This window comes from Arachis hypogaea, chromosome 5 (assembly GCF_003086295.3).
Source record: "Arachis hypogaea cultivar Tifrunner chromosome 5, arahy.Tifrunner.gnm2.J5K5, whole genome shotgun sequence".
Lineage (NCBI taxonomy): Eukaryota > Viridiplantae > Streptophyta > Magnoliopsida > Fabales > Fabaceae > Arachis > Arachis hypogaea.
The window spans coordinates 96,091,298-96,108,721 of NC_092040.1; the positions used below are offsets into that span (position 1 = coordinate 96,091,298).

General features: G+C 38.7%; 1 protein-coding gene across 1 annotated transcript; it reads left to right on the forward strand.

Annotated features, from left to right (window-relative positions):
- The first annotated feature begins 12,137 nt into the window (after positions 1-12,137).
- LOC140173248 (uncharacterized) lies at positions 12,138-13,345 on the forward strand. The gene is made up of 2 exons (XM_072196043.1): positions 12,138-13,009; positions 13,243-13,345. The coding sequence occupies exons 1-2, from the start codon at positions 12,138-12,140 to the stop codon at positions 13,343-13,345; spliced, it is 975 nt and encodes a 324-aa protein (XP_072052144.1).
- The last annotated feature ends 4,079 nt before the right edge of the window (positions 13,346-17,424 follow it).

Genomic DNA, 17,424 nt, shown 5'->3' on the forward strand with positions numbered 1-17,424 from the left:
AAATTGGGTCGAACAAAACAAACTGGAAAAACTGGTCTCATATTAGGCCCAAGGCCCAACCCAAACCTCATTAAATAAAAGGACTCAGCCATATTTCATCCTCATTACATGAGGAACGCTAAATCAAGAAGGGAGGGACTGAATATGAAGTTTAAACCCTAACACCAATTTCAAACCAAGATATCTTCCTACTCCGAGCTCCGATCGCCGCACCGTTTGCAGCCACACGACTGCATCATTGAGCTCTACAAAGTCCGGTAAGAAATTCGGTAAGGAAGTCACATTCTTAATTTCAATTATTTCTTCCCCAATTTTGAAAATTTGTGTTGTGGGTGTTGAGATCTTTGGTTAATTTGATGTTTAGGATCAAGTTAACTTGAGGAATTAGCAGGTTTTTGTTTGATTAAGGCACATACAAGGTAAAGATCCTCAAACCCTAGTGAATCCCTTGGTTAATTGTGAATGAGAATTAAGTTGGTGCATGAGAATGTGATAATATATGTTAGGTAGTGTATATATGAGATTGGAACTCAATTGAAGAGATTGGAAGCTTGTTTAAGCCATGAGTGCTGAGATTTCAGTGTTGAAGGCTTGTAACCTTATCAATTTGGGTATTTTTGGCTTATGGGAGAAATCAGCCAAGGTATGGTTCTGGTTTCTTGTATTTAATATATAATGTCTTGTGAAAACTTAGGCTAGATGACCATAAGATAGGTTGGAATGCATGATTGTGTTAAATATTTAGTATCCTTGATGATGATTGTTGATTTGGGTTGAGTATGAATTTTGGTAATTGATGTTGTGGTGAGAATGTATTAATGCATGATGATTTTAATGATGAATGATGAGGATGATGGGAATGAATATATACATGTGATGAATTATTGATGATCTTGTTGGTTTAATTGAGAAGTTCATGTATGAGATTGTTTAAATTGAGGTATGATTGGTTGTGGTAGGATGTGGGGATGTGTTTCTATGGTATGATATATTTTGGTGTTGATTATGAGCATATAAAGTTGGTTTTGAATGGTGAATTGATGAAAATAAAGGTTAGAGCATTTTTGTAAAAATCTAATTTTTGGCAAAATTTCGGTGAGCCATAACATAGCTTCCAGACTCCTAAATTCTTTCAAACTTATTTCATATGAAAATTGGGTTCGTGAAGTTTATAACATTCGAAGAACGGATGAAAAATATTTTAAAATGAGAAAGTTATGCGCGTTGGAAGTTTGGTGTGCAAAATTGAAATTCTGCAAGCACTTAGCATTTTTACCTATTCTGCAGAACTTGCGTACGCGGCCACTTGCACGTGACGCGACCAATCCTTTCAAGTTTGGTATCTTGTGTACGCGAGCAGGGGCATGCGTATGCGAGCAGGGATCTTTAAGGGGTTGGGTACGCGACCAATTGCACGCGACACGACTAACCCTTCCGAGTTTGGTATCTCGCGTACGTGAGTAAGGGGGATTCGTACGCGAGTAGGATAAAATGATCCCTTGCGTACGCAAGCAAGGTGCTGCATACGCAACCTCCCTATTTTCAGCAATGAGTTTTTTGTGTTTTAAAACTAATTTTGAATTTTTAAACCTCTATTTTTACTCCTTTAGCCCCTAAACCTTAGTGGTATGCCTAGTGATAAGGTGAAGCTAGGAAGGGATGATAGCTTGGGGGAAGTAAGCTTGGAAAATGACGAATTAAGAATGAAAAGTGCGTAGATGTGACTGAATTGAGGGGTGAATATTGAGACTGGCAATGACTGGGTATGGCCGGAATGGTCAAGATGGAAAGGTTTGGGTGCGAACCCGCTTGCGTGTTAACTTTAAAATGTGTTCAGATGGCAAGTTGAGGACGGAGGATTCCCTCTCTTGTCATGATGGGGATGTGGGAAAGGTGGAAAGACACTCTCCTTCGTATTATTTTCCCCACATTCTTCTCTGGTTGCAAGGTGGAAAGGCACACTCCTTCGATGGGGAATGCCACTCTCCTTCATGAAACCTCCAAGAGAAGGTGGAAAGGCACCCTCCTTCGTTAAAGTTCTTCCTGGGGGTGCACAACCTAGGGACAAATGTCTGGGTTAGCTACCATATGTGTCGGGTTTTGGCAAAGTAACCGACACGTGAGTTCACGGCTAATAGGATAGACTTTCATTATATGCATATGTATGTTTTGTTTGCTTGTGCATTAATTGGGCTTGCCTATGTGATTATTATGCTTACTTGCTATATTTGCTACCTGTTATATCTGTAATATACTTGTGTCTGCTTTGTCTGTCTTGTCTATTTGTGTGGTTCTACTGGTGTCTTGGAGGATGTGGAGGAAGGGGATAGTTGAGGGTTTTAGTGAGAATTTGGTTAAGTTTTAAGAACCTTAGAAAACTACCCCTATTTATGGTTTTTGTTCTAATTCTTTAAATCTTATAATCTAAGTGTTAGAGTTTTAGGATTGTCTTTAGCTTTTTCGGGACCTTATATCTTATGTATACGGCACCATTACCATGTTGAAAACCTCTGGTTCTCATTCCATACGGATATTTGTGCTTTTCAAATGCAGGTCGCAAGGCACCTCGTTAGGCGTCTGGAGCTCTTGCAGCAAAGTGGGTCTTTTGGGGTATGAACATTTGGTATGAACATTTGGTACTGTCTGTTGGAATCCATTTGGTGATCAACTCAACCACTCCTTTTAAAGAATGGCATCAAGAAGATGGGCACGAAACGGATGACACCCTACCTACTCATGAGCAATATCAAGTTCCCCCAAGTTATGAGAACCGTAAAGTACCCAATTCGGAGCTCGTAATACTGGAGCTCAAAACTCTGAGGTTCGAAACTTTGGGGATTAAGGGATGACTACCATCATGCCGTGCTGAAAATGTGTCATAGAATGCAAGAGCTGGAATGCCATCAGGTTGAGTTAGAGCGTCGGTTGGCAGAACGATCACAATTGAGACAATTTCGGTCTCGAAGTCATACGACCAGGGGCCATGATGATCATAGTTGAGAAAAGTTGTAATTGTAGCTTGACGGTTCACATATCGAGGGAAGTTACAACTGCACAAAGAAAATTGAAAATTTTTTTAAAGATCTTTGCGCTTTAAAAATGTAAAACTCGTTTATTTAGGCTCGATCTCGTAAATTCTGACACTCGTGACAAAGTCTTTAAGTCAAAAAATTTGAATTGAGACACTGTTCTAAATAAGTATGATACTCATAATTACAATTAAATGAGAATCCAATGTTACTAAATAACAAATACGGCACAACAGTTAATAAAATTATTAACTCATAAAATTGTCAAATTATAACATTAAAAGCGTATAATAAAAACAATAAATACTTAAAAAACGAAAAGCAAGAGAATAAAAAAAAAAAAGAGAACTCAATAAAATCTAATACTTACAAATATTATTGACTTAAGTATTAGAATGATTTACAAGTTATTCTCGTGACCTGATTTTGCAGTTAATTAAATTAAGATCTCCAATTTTCTAATCTCACCGCTCATATCCACTCTTGAAAGTACAAGCAATTATATATCTCTCTAATAAAAAATGTTAAAATATAAGATAGGTACTATATAAATAAAACAATTAATTAATTAATAAGCCAGTCAATATAATTAATGCACCCCAATCTAGTAGGAAGCGGGGGAAATTTATATTAAACAGTGCCAAGTGATTGGAGATTGAAGTGCACGAGCCAAAAGAGCGTTTGCATGGTGGGGTTAGTATTAAATTGTTTGTTTTCATATTTGTGCTTTACGTTTTCAAGACTTGGAATTTACTAGAAGGTCTCCATGATGGTAACCAATAAAACTTTATACCATTTCATTATATATAGTAACCTCAAAGCTAGCATTTGCCTTGAGGACTAAGTTAATCATTAATAACGGAACTAATCATAAAAACGTTAAAAATTGGAAAGTTTTTATTATCGGTTCATTTTTTATTTTATTTTGTTGTTGTATGATCAAAGCTAGTATTTACTAGTGAGTGTTGACTACTTTTTTGTTGCTTTCTTGGAGCCTCAAAAGATAAGATAAATTGGCTTAGATTTTTGTTATTATTTAGAATGAATATCAATAACTAACATGAAATAGTTAAGTGTTTCATTTACTCGTCTATTAACTAAATAAATAAATATTAAAAATTTAAATTTTATTTTGTGTATGTAATAATTTATTAATAAATACAGATTCTTAAATAAAATTTAGATCTATAATAAATTAGTTTTTAATTTATTGCATTAAAAAATATCATAAAAAAGAAATATCATCAAGCGATGATAAATAGATGACAATGGTGTACCTTGATTTAATTTTAAGACAAAATTCCAGCAATGAACTTGAGATTGATTAAAATACATAGTAAATATCTTTGTCTTTGAAACCAAGTATCTTAAATAACTTGAGCCTTGAAAATAGAAAGAAAAGTCTCACTAGAAGATCCAATGGCTATCTCCCTTTGAATTCTTTATGCCCACATTATATTTGTTGTGCTTGGTAAATAATCGGTAAACTTAGAAAAATTGAAAAGATAGATTTACCTCTTTTAAAATTTTAATTAGTATGTGTAAGATATCTATTAGTAAAAATTCTTTATGCACTATATTGTGACCATAATAACGCCTGGTTAGAGGTTCAATTAACTTTCTTTATCCACATAGACTATGTGGATGAGAACTAACGAAGTTAAAGAAAGAAGAAAAGGGACATTTGGCCATAACTAACCACCAACGAGGTAAAAAACTATATATAAAAACATATAAATTAAAGCACAGTTCTCAAATAAAATTATTATCTTGTCAATTTCAAATAAATATCCGCCATGTCTCCATAAAATAAATAAGATATTTTAGTCCAGAATTATTGGTGGCACTGCACATACATTATGCATGGCACTGATGATATATATGTAGTTGCAAGTTTCAACTTCAAGTCATTCTTTTGAAAATTAAATGATTGGTTTAATGAACAACTTTTAATTTTAGTGCTTCTGCTTTTTTAAAACCTTTTCCAATTAAAATCCTTTGCACTTAAGTTCTTGTTCACTGTGGGTTCAGTTCATCACTTAGCAGGTGCTTATCGGTAATGCCACATCAACGATCTTGCCTCCCATACATAGAAAAAATATATATATACACAAGACAATCATTTGAATATTATTAAAATTAATTACTAAAATTAATTATTATTATAAAATATAAATTAAAAAATTAAAAAATATATATCTATATAAAATTATATAATAATTTATTTTTATAATTAATTTTAATATATAAATAATATTTTTGATATATAAATTGAGAGAGGTTAATTTAACCTAAAAATTAGTGTAATACAAATAAACTCTCACGTAATATTATAATTATTGAATAAGATTAATTATTTTAAAAAATAAAAGTTATCTCATATTTATAAATGAGGAGTGTTAGGGTCAATATTTTTCTTAAATTCTAGACAACATTTAATCATAAAAAGAATGAAATAATTTTACATTATTAGATATAATTTCACATTATTAAAAATAATATTAATGACTAATTAGTGATTAAAAACTACAAATCCCCTAAACTTTCTCTTTAGAAATTATATAATGATTTTATTATTGATAACGTAGTACTAATAATACACTCTTTTTAACATAAAAATAGTTATTTGGAATGTGAACATTAATAAGAATGTCCATATATATTGTATCTACTCAACTACGTTCATACAAATCTATGACGCACATATATTTCGTTAAATTATTGTATTTATGTGTCTGATATATTTTGGATACAATATTCAGAACTTTTAGGAAGACGGCTCAAGAGATTATTAAAAAAATTTCGAGAAAACTTTCTAGTTGAAAAAGATGCCTGTTGAATAAGGCAGGGAGGCTTTGTCTTGTTAAATCAGTTATGACTTCTATCCCGATTTATGAAATGCAAATTTTTCTTCTCCCGAAGTATGCATGTAATAAAATTGATCCCTTGTCTTGATGAGACAGTTCTTATGGAAAGGCCAAGCGACCGACAAAGGGTTGCCTCTGGTCAGGTGAGAGGTCGCCATAACTCTTAAAAGAGAAGGATGATTGGGTATTAGGGATACTACCTGTGCTAACATGGCGCTTCTAGAAAAGTTGGTATGGGATTGTCTAAATAATAGTGAGAAGTTATGAGTGCAGGTTTTGAAGTATAAATATCTCAGGAAACAATCTGGTATGAACGAAAATAGTAGAAATTCTTCATCAGCTACCTGAAAGAACATTGTTAGTGCCTATGAGCATCTCAAGAAAAGGCTTCATTGGAATATTGGGAATGTCCACAAATCAGTTTGATATGATGAGTGGACTCCTTTTGGTAAGCTTTGCAACTTTATTCCTTATGTACATATTTCTGAATCAGATTTCATAGTGGCTGACTTATGGAAATGGGTGTCTTGGGAGGTTGATAGTCTTACCACACCCATTCCGTATGAGATTAAGCAGTTTATTTGTGGTATGAGATATCTTAGTTCGACTGAGTTGGAGCCACAGTGGGAGTGGTGGCCTGCAGCAACAAAAAAGTATAGTGCAAGGGAGAGTTATAGATGGTTATTAGAGAAAACATTAAATTGGAATGCCAATAGTAACTGGAACTGGTTGTGGAATACAAACATTTCGGAGAAGTTTAAATTTACTATGTGGCTTGGCTTACATGATTCTCTACCAATTGAGACCTTTCGATTCAAGCAGCATTTAGCTTCTTCAAATATATGTAAGAGATGTAACAAGGCACAGGAGACTATGGAGCATTGCTTTAGAGACTGTGAATGATCAAAGGCAATTTGGCATATGTTGGATTCTAGTATCCTAGACCCGACGGTGGGTACTGCTCTTGAAGAGTGGTTTCGGAAGACCTTGGCTAACAATGAGGCATCTTTTGGTGCAGAACTTTGGTGGATATAGAGACATAGGTGCAATGACATATTCAATACTGAAAACTCTTGGACAGACCACAAGATTATTGCCTTGGCTAGAATTATCGCCAAGGACTTACAGGTTTACAAGAATCGAAACAATGCCTTTAGGTCTCTCCGAAATTGCCTGTGTTAGGAACCACCGGTAGGCAATAGTTTTAAAGTTAATTGTGACGAAAGCTTGTATCTGGATTCAAATTTAGCAGAATTTGGGTGTATTATTAGAGATTCTAAGAGAGATTAGATCTCGGGCTGCTCTGGAAGCATTCCCCCTGGTCTATCATCAGATGTGAATTATTTGCTGCTTGGAGGGGGCTAGTTTTAGCTTGGGATTGCGGTTTGAGAGATATTATATGTGAAACGAATTGCATTGACATTCTATCCATCATGCATGAGCTTACAAGTGGGTATTCATCTGAAGTAACAGATTTGGTTCACAAGATTCAGGAGCTTTTATCTTGTCCTTGGCTTGTTTACGTTGAGGGGGTGTCCCGAGAAGCAAATAGAGTTGCGGATTGGATGTCTAGATATGGTGCCAAGAGTAACTCTAATCATGTTATTTGGTCTGAGTCTTATGCTGATCTCCGACAAATCATTTGCTTGGATATAGGATAATGTTTGCTTTATTTTTTTTCATGTTTAAGCACAAAAAAAACTCTTTACATTTTACAATAATATACACCTCATACCACACTACTTAATTGGAAGTTTGGAACTAGGCAAATTTTTTAGTGCTTTTTAATAGAAAAAGTTTGGTAACAAAAAATTTTCAGCCATAATTGGCCAAAAGTTTCTATAATTTACTTCATTTATATCACTTAATAAAAGTTTTATTTTTTTTATCTCATTCTCTTATCATTCTACTTATCATATTCTTATCCATTCTACTTATTAATGATATTAATTATAATATCATATTCCTTACTATTAGGCATTCTTGTAATCAATACTTAATATTCTTTTTATAATTAAATTTTTATATTTAAGAATACATTAAATAATAATAATAATAATAATAATAATAATAATAATAATAATAATAAGAAGAAGAAGAATGGACGGTAATGATAATATACATTAATTGAGTTAATTACACTTGATTCTTTGTTTCCCTTAAGCCATTTAATATCAATCAATGAAAATACGAAAAAATCATTAATTCTTTATTTCCGTTAAGGCATTTACTTGCACTTGATTCTTTGTAATATATACCTTTCATTAATTTAATTATGATCATTCAAAAATCACGACTCTAATACCATTGCAAGCACAATAGTGTATAAGTCAAAAAATTTTACAAGAAGTCGCGTTTATCGTTGCAAATAGTATGACATTTGAATTCGACCTTAATACAGTACCTATGGTAGAAGGTGCTGATGAAGAATTTGAACAACAGATGGACTCACCCGATGAGGTTGTTGTCAGTTAACCAATTCTCGATAATATGAAAAACCACACTAGTTTTGATGAGGTATGGTAATAAATTGGTTTTTTTGTGCTTTTACGTGCATTTATAATTATATTGTATACTAACTAAGTTCATACACATAACATTCATACATACATATACATAATATCCATAATTACATACAACTAACATCTAAAAATTAAATTCATGTTTATTAGATATTAGTCCATACACATATCATATTTTAGTTATTGCATATGTAAATATAAAGTTAACACAAATATTTTTTAAATTTTATCATAATTGAATTTAAAAAATATCAAATTCTTAAATTAATTTATTCAATTGATAAATTTACACATAACATCTATAAATTCATGTTAATAACATCCATAATTTCATGTTAATAACATCCATAATTTGTATTCATAATATTTATAATTTTATACCTATAATGTTTATAATTAATAAATTTTTATAATTAATATTATCAAATTCTAAACTATACGTCTTATTGTATTTTTCAAATTATCTCATATGTGCACTAATAGGCCATGATTTTAATTATTTTAATATTTTTATTTAATATTCATATGTATGCTTATTTATTGATTTTAATATGACGAGTTAATAATTATTTTTATTTTTTTAATTTTTGTTTATATTTTATATTTTATTTTTTATATATTAATAGTCTATATGTAAAATATAAGTTGTACAGTAGAAGTTGTTAAAACTTTTTAATTTAATTTTAATATTTTTTGCAGAGAATTATTACATTTTAATGGATAATAATGTGATTGAGAGATGTTAGAGATTTGATTTGGAAGAAACTGAAATTAATTTTGAAAAGAACACTAATGACTCCAAAGTCCAAACATGCAGCAAAATAGTAGGTGATAAAGAGTATAAGTGATAAGAGGGTGTATGTCACTTGCTTATCAAGAGAATGAAAAATTTTATGTAATATTCCTATATTATAATTATTTTTTGTCTACCTAACATTACCCCTTTTTAATTTGATACTGAATTTGTTGAAATTGTCTTTTAAAATAAATATTAAATATTTATAAACTATTTATTTTTATATTTTTAAATTAAATATTTTTTAAAATTAGATAATATCATTTAAGCACCAATAATAACAATCATTTTGGAACTATCACATGGAGCAAAAGGATCAATGAGAGCCTTATACAATTATACAAATAAATACCATGCACTTATGCTAAGTTTTGATTATGACCAACAACATAACATATTATACATAACATGTATATTCTAATTTTATTCTAATTATTTAACATCTAGAATATATATATATATATATATATATCGATTAAAAAGAATGAACACTTAATCCAGTTCGTGTTCATTTCACAAAAAATGAGGTGACTCTTAACTTAAAACATAAAGACAATTCAATCGCCTTTGATATTATTAATTTGAGACAATGAAAATTCTCTATTAAAAAATATGCAAATACTAATAAAAATTAATTTTATAGTGAGTTTATTTATAATATGTGAGGTTTAATTATCATCATCATCATTATAACTTTTACTACTTCTATATATTGTGTTACCATATTTCATTACTATTACGGCCTGACCCAAACTAAATATGGATCGATTCGACTCAGGCACCATCCGATCCGAACGGTTGGGAGGGGGCGCCTCGATCGCCGACCCGGACACGCGTCCCTGACAATTGCTTTACAGCTGTGCAAGAAGGTCTCAAAGAAGGTGGGCCGGTCCTTACAGGACCCACCTCTGACACGGTATAAAGCAGCTGTGCAAGGGAGGTCTCAAAGGAGGTGGGCCGGTCCTTACAGGGCCCACCTCTGACACGGTATAAATGGGGAGGGACATACCCTTCCCCCAAGGTACGTCACCTATCACTCATCCTTTTTCGCTTGCACATTCTATTGACTAGAGCGTCGGAGTGTCTTTGCAGGTGACACCCCCCACTCCTGGCACGAAGTACTCGGAACATTGTCTTCGCCGGCCCGGGAGCTCACGACTAGGCAAGACCCCCACTTTATCAACTAAGATACCAACCCGAACCGTCCGGTACCCGACCTACCGAACATTGGTGCCGTCTGTGGGGATCGAACGAAGCTAAATAGAGATCGTGCCGGGTCCAGGGGACCACGGGCGCGCAGCGGCTCCCGAGGGGGCGGCCTCTGTTGCCTCGTCCCGTGAGAGATTAAGATCCCCTTCCTGACAAACTGGGTTCCAGTCGAGAGCTCAGGAGAGGTGCCCCTTCGGGAGAACAGGCAATAGCAGCGTCAGGATAATGCAGGAGCTGCGCCACAGGGTGCAGAATCTGGAGCGCCAACTAGCAGATCAGGAGCATTGTCAGCGGACCTCCGACCCTGACTACTCTCAGTCCCCCGAGAGTCGGGGAAGAACCTCCAATCGAAGCAGTCGCTCCTGGCGCACCTCTATACCGAGATCAGAATTGGAGAGTAGCCGAGAGGATCGGCAGCGCCCTAGGAGGCGAAACGATACAATCATCTACGCCCGGGGCAAACGGGCGTGCGTCATGCGAGGGGACCGCGAAAACGGAGAAGGAAGGTTCGAGAGAACATGGCAACCCGTCATCATGGGCGCTACCCCATTCCACCGTTTCATCCTTGAGGTCCGGTTGCCGAGACACTTCGACAAACCAATAGACATGAGGTATAACGGGACACAGGACCCGCAAGAGCACCTAACGGCCTTCGAGGCCCGAATGAACCTCGAAGGAGTGGGAGACGAGGTGAGGTGCCACGCTTTCCCAGTCACCCTGGCAGGCCTGGCGTTACGGTGGTTCAATAGCCTCCCGCAGGGTTCTGTAGCCGCCTTCTCGGACATCAGCCGCGCCTTCTTGGCGCAATTCACTACTAGAATCATGAAGGCAAAGCACCCAATCAATCTTCTCAGCGTGACCCAACGCGTCGGGGAGACGACCGGGAAGTATCTAGATCGGTTCAACGATGAATGCCTAGAAATCGAAGGACTAACCGACTCTGTGGCCAGCCTTTGTCTGACGAATGACCTTCTTAATGAGGATTTCCGAAAGCACCTCACCACTAAACCGGTCTGGACGATGCATGAGATCCAGACTGTAGCCAAGGAATACATAAATGATGAGAAAGTCAGCCGAGTCGTGGCTGCCAACAAACGGCAACCCTCCTACAATCAACCAGGCACCATGGTAACGGAGAAAGGCAGAAGGAACATGTCAGAGACGGGGGGCCGAGCAAGGCACCCAGACCGTCTCCCCAGATAGGGAAATTCACCAACTACACCCCACTCACTTTCTCCATCATAGAAGTTTACCAGCAAATCGCCGAAAAGGGAATATTGACGAAGCCCCGACCTCTAAAAGACCGTACAGGGGGGAACAAGAACCTCTACTGCGATTACCACAGAGGCTACGGGCACCAAACACAGGACTGTTTTGACTTGAAAGATGCGCTAGAAAAAGCAATCAAGGATAGTAAACTGGCCGAATTCTCCCACCTTATCAGGGAGTCGAGGAGACGACATCGCGACCAAGATGAAGACGGCAAGACCCGATCGATGAAACGGCGGCAAAAACCAGAAGACAACGACATGGCCTCACCATAATAAACGTGGTGACCGCCAAGAACACAACGCCAAAGTCGAGGTCTGCACACAAGAAAGACACCAAAGTCCTGGCAATTTCCTCCTCGCCGGCACGAAGCTCCAAGAGGTCCCCAACTATTTCCTTCTGGCCAGAGGATCATTGGTTCGACGAGGTCCCTGAGAACCCACCAATGGTCATTACGGCTAGGGTGGGAACCGGCCTCGTCAAACGAATCATTGTGGACACGGGGGCAGATTCGAACATTATGTTCCGCAATGTGTTCGATGCGCTAGGTTTACGGGACGCTGACCTCATGACTCACCAACACGGTGTCATAGGGTTGGGTGACCACTTCATTAAGCCAGACGGGATAATATCCCTCCCGACCTCCGTGGGACAAGGACAAGTGCGGAGGTCAATGATGGCCGAGTTCGTGGTTCTACGGGACTCCACTGCCTACAACATCATCTTGGAGAGGAAAACGATCAACGATGTTGAGGCGGTAATTAACACGAAACTGTTGGTTATGAAGTTCGTGGCTGATGACAGATCTGTAGGATCCATAAGAGGAGATCTAAAAACAGCAGTCGCTTGCGACAACGCCAGCCTCTCCTTGAGGAAGAAGTCTAAAGAAGCATCTGGAGTGTTCCTTGCAGACTTAGACGCCAGAGTCGACGACAAGCCAAGGCCAAAACCAGAGGGGGACTTGGAAAAGTTCAGGGTCGGTGACACGGAGGAAAAGTTCACATTCGTTAATAAAAACCTCCCACACGAGTTGATAGAACCCCTAGTAAAAATAATTAGGGCCAACGGAGATCTATTCGCTTGGACGCCAGCCGATATACCGGGCATAGACCCTAGATTCATGTCACACCACCTGGTCGTCAAGCCGGACACCCGTCCAGTGGCCCAAAGAAGGAGGAAGATGTCCCAGGAGAGAGCAGAGGAGGTGGCCAAGCAGACAGCCAGCCTCCTAGAAGCGGGTTTCATACGAGAACTAGACTACTCGACCTGGCTGTCAAATGTAGTTCTGGTAAAGAAGTACAATGGCAAATGGAGAATGTGTGTGGACTATTCCGACCTCAACAAAGCATGCCCCAAGGACTGCTTTCCGCTTCCCAACATAGATGCACTCGTCGACACGACGGCGGGGTACCGGTACCTGAGCTTCATGGATGCCTATTCCGGCTACAACCAAATACCGATGCACCGACCCGACGAGGACAAAACAGCATTCATAACACCCAGAGGGACCTATTGCTACAAGGTGATGCCGTTCGGATTGAAAAACACAGGGGCAACATACCAAAGGCTGATGAACAAAATATTCGGAAGCCTCATAGGCAAGACAGTGGAAGTCTACGTGGACGATATCCTTGCAAAGACTACGCAGCCTGACAACCTCTTGACCGACCTGAAAAGTGTGTTCGCATCTCTCCGACAGCACGGCATGAGGCTTAACCCCCTCAAATGCGCTTTTGCCATGGAGGCCAAAAAATTCCTGGGATTCATGATAACCCAAAGAGGAGTAGAAGCCAATCCCGAGAAATGCCAGGTAATACTCCAAATGAGGAGCCCGGGATGTGTCAAAGACGTTCAGAGACTAGCAGGTCGCCTCACCTTGTTATCCCGCTTCCTCGGAGCGTCGGCAGCAAAAGCCCTACCCTTCTTCAATCTAATGAGGAAAGGAATAGCATTTGAATGGACTCCTACGTGCGAGGAAGCGTTCAGACACTTCAAAGAAATCTTGGCAACACCCCCGGTACTCGGAAAGCCCAAAGTCGGAGAACCACTATACCTGTACCTAGCCATAACGGGGGAAGCCCTGGCAACGGTTTTGGTACGAGAGAAGGAGAAGGCTCAACAACCAGTCTATTTCGTGAGCAGGGCCCTACAAGGGGTGGAACTGCGGTACAGCAAACTAGAGAAGTTAGCTCTGGCGCTCCTGACCTCTTCTCGAAGATTAAAACAATATTTCCAAGGTCATCAGATCGTCGTCAGGACGGATCAAGGAATCCGACAAGTGCTCCAAAAACCCGACTTAGCAGGAAGGATGATGACTTGGTCCATTGAGTTGTCCCAATATGACATACGGTACGAACCTCGGCATGCGATCAAGGCGCAAGCAATGGCAGACTTTCTGGTAGAAGTAACGGGGTATCTAACCGAAGAGACGGACATACGGTGGAGGCTCCATGTTGACGGGGCCTCCAACCAGACGTCCGGTAGTGCCGGGATCATCCTCGAGAGCCCGGTTGGGATCGTATACGAGCAATCAATCAGATTCGAGTTCCCCGTTTTGAACAATCAAGCAGAATACGAAGTCCTTCTAGGAGGCTTAGCCCTGGCAAAGGAAGTCGGAGCGACGAGGCTGGAGGTATGCAGTGATTCACAAGTTGTTACCTCGTAAGCAAACGGAAGCTACCAAGCTAGAGACTCACTATTACAAAAATACTTGGAAAAAGTCAAGGAACTGAGTAAAACATTCAAGGAAGTCACGATCCGACACATTCCGAGAGAAAGGAACACGCGAGCAGACCTCCTATCCAAGTTGGCCAGCACAAAACCGGGAGAAGGCAACCGATCAAGGAGCCAGCGGTTACCCTGCACCTGTCAAGGTTGAGTCCCTCCTGGCTAGACCCCATCACTAGTTTCTTGGAAAGCGGCAAGCTTCCTGACGACGAAAAGGGTGCCAAAGCGTTGAGAAGGGAGGTGATAAACCACATTTGTAGGGTTTATCTTGTATTGATTTTAGGGGATTTTATCACCTTTTACCCACATTTATTCAATGAAATAGCATGGTTTTGTATATTCTCCTTTAATTGTGCTTAAGAGTGAAAACATGCTTTTTAGGTCTTAAAATAGCTAAATTTAATTCTCCTTGATTCCATTAAATGCCTTGATATGTTTGCTAAGTGATTTCAGATTTAGGAGGCAAGGATTGGACCAAGGGAATGAAGGAAAAGCATGTAAAGTTGGAGAACTTATGAAGAAATGAAAGAACCGGAAAGCTGTCAAGCCTGACCTCTTGACACTTAATCGACCATAACTTGAGCTGCAGAGGTCCAAATGATGCGGTTCCAGTTGGGTTGGAAAGCTAACATCTGGGGCTTCGAAACGATATAAGATTTGCCATAGTTGCTACACGTATGGTGACACGTACGTGCACTGTACGCGCATGCGTCGTTGCTGCCATATGATCCACTTAATGCAATACGTGGCCAGCGAATTCTAGAGCCTTGTGGGCCCAATACAACTCATTTCTGATACTATTTAAGCCAAGGATTGAAGGGGGAATCAACATACTTCACAACATTTAGATGTTAGTTACTATTAGTCATAGTTTAGTTTTAGAAGTAGTTTCTAGAGAGAGAAGCTCTCACTTCTCTCTAGGATTAGGATTAGGATTAGGTTTAGTTCTTAGATCTAGATTTTAATTCATCTTCTTCTACTTCTATCTTCTCAATTCCTTGTTGTTACATTCATTCTTCTTCCATTCTTTTATTGTAATTTCCTTTATGTTGTTCTTATACTTTGTTGTAGATCTACTATTGTTCCTTCCATTTTCTTTCAATTCAATAAGAGGTAATTCATAATAATTGTTCTTCTTTCTTTTCTATTGTTGATCTCTTGCCTTTGTAGTTAGATCTCTCTTTAATTCTTGCAATTTATGTTGTTTACTTTTATTGTATTTTATGTGTTTGTTGAAATGCCTCTTCTAGATATAGTATAGATTTTGTTCCTCTTGGCCTAGGTAGAGTAATTGGTGACACTTGAATTATATAATTCCTTTGTTGATTGGTAATTGGAGAGATTGCTAATTGGTTTGGAGTGCACTAAAGCTAGTCTTTCCTTGGGAGTTGGCTAGGACTTGTGGCTCAAGTCAATTCATCCACTTGACTTTCCTTTATTTAGTAAGGGTTAACTAAGTGGTAGCAATGAACAAATCTCATCACAATTGAGAAGGATAACTAGGATAGGACTTCTAATTTTCATACCTTGCCAAGAGCCTTTTATAGTTGTTAGTTTATTTTCATTGCCATTTACTTTTCATGCTTCCTATCCAAAACCCCAAAACACATTTCTAACCAATAACAAGGCACTTTATTGTAATTCCTAGGGAGAACGACCCGAGGTTTGAATACTTTGGTTTATAAAATTAGAGGTTTGTTACTTGTGACAAACAATCTTTTGTATGAAAGGATTTTTGATTGGTTTGGAAACTATACTTGCAATGAGAATTCATTTGTGAAATTCTAAACCGTCAAAAATCTAATCATCAGGAGGCGGCCAAGTACGCTATCATTCAGGGACAGCTATTCAAAAAAGGACTCAGTCAACCCCTGCTGAAGTGCCTACATCCCGATCAGACGGACTACGTGCTCATAGAAGTCCACGAAGGATGCTGCGGCCACCATATAGGGGGGAAAGCCCTAGCCAGGAAGCTAATCCGAGCAGGATACTACTGGCCTTCGATGATGGCAGATTCTAAAGAATTCGTGAGAAAGTGCGTTAAGTGTCAAGAGAATGCTAACTTCCACAAAGCACCAGCTTCGGAGCTGAGTCTGTTAACGACCTCCTGACCTTTCTCACAATGGGGAATCGACCTTTTGGGACCTTTCTCACTCGGTCCAGGACAGGTCAAGTACCTCGTAGTCGCCATTGATTACTACACCAAGTGGATAGAGGCCGAGCCACTGGCCAGTATATCCTCTTCCAACTGCAAGAAGTTCATGTGGAGGCAAGTAATAACCCGATTCGGTATTCTGAAAACTGTCATCTCAGACAACGGCACGCAGTTCACCGACAAGAAATTTACAGATTTCCTTGCCGGCCTTGGCGTAAAACAGAAATTCTCCTCGGTAGAGCACCCTCAGACAAACGGCCAGGTCGAATCTGCAAACAAGATCATCCTGCTGGGGCTGAAGAAGCGGCTTGATAATAAAAAAGGTGCTTGGACCGATGAACTTGCCTCGGTCCTCTGGTCCTACCGGACAACCGAGTAGTCATCCACCGGAGAAACACCTTTCCGACTAACATACTGATTAGATGCGATAATACCCGTGGAAGTCGGTGAGCCGAGCCCGAGACTGCTCTTGAAGGGAGTAGAGGAAGCGGTGGAAAAGGATCTTGTGGACAAAACAAGGGAGATGTCCCACTTGTCGGAAACAGCACTCAAGCAAAGGATGACCGTGCGATACAACGCCAAAATACTCAAAAGAGAATTTGAACAGAACGACCTCGTCCTAAGACGCAATGACATCGGTTTACCGGCCCCGGGAGAAGGCAAACTGGCGGCAAAATGGGAAGGCCCCTACAGAGTTAAAGAGGTGATCGGCAAGGGCGCCTACAAGTTGGAAAAGCTCAATGGCAAGGAGATCCCGAGAACATGGAATCCGGACAACTTGAGAAGGTTTTATTCCTAAGTCGTTTACTTTGTAACAATACCTTTGCCATGGTTATAGACTTGCTTGATT

Coding starts and splice junctions, on each gene's coding strand:
- LOC140173248 (XM_072196043.1), top strand. CDS start 12,138: ATGGTCATTACGGCTAGGGTGGGAACCGGCCTCGTCAAACGAATCATT. Junction 13,010..13,242: donor TACAATGGCAAATGGAGAAT/GTGTGTGGACTA, acceptor TGAAAAACACAG/GGGCAACATACCAAAGGCTG.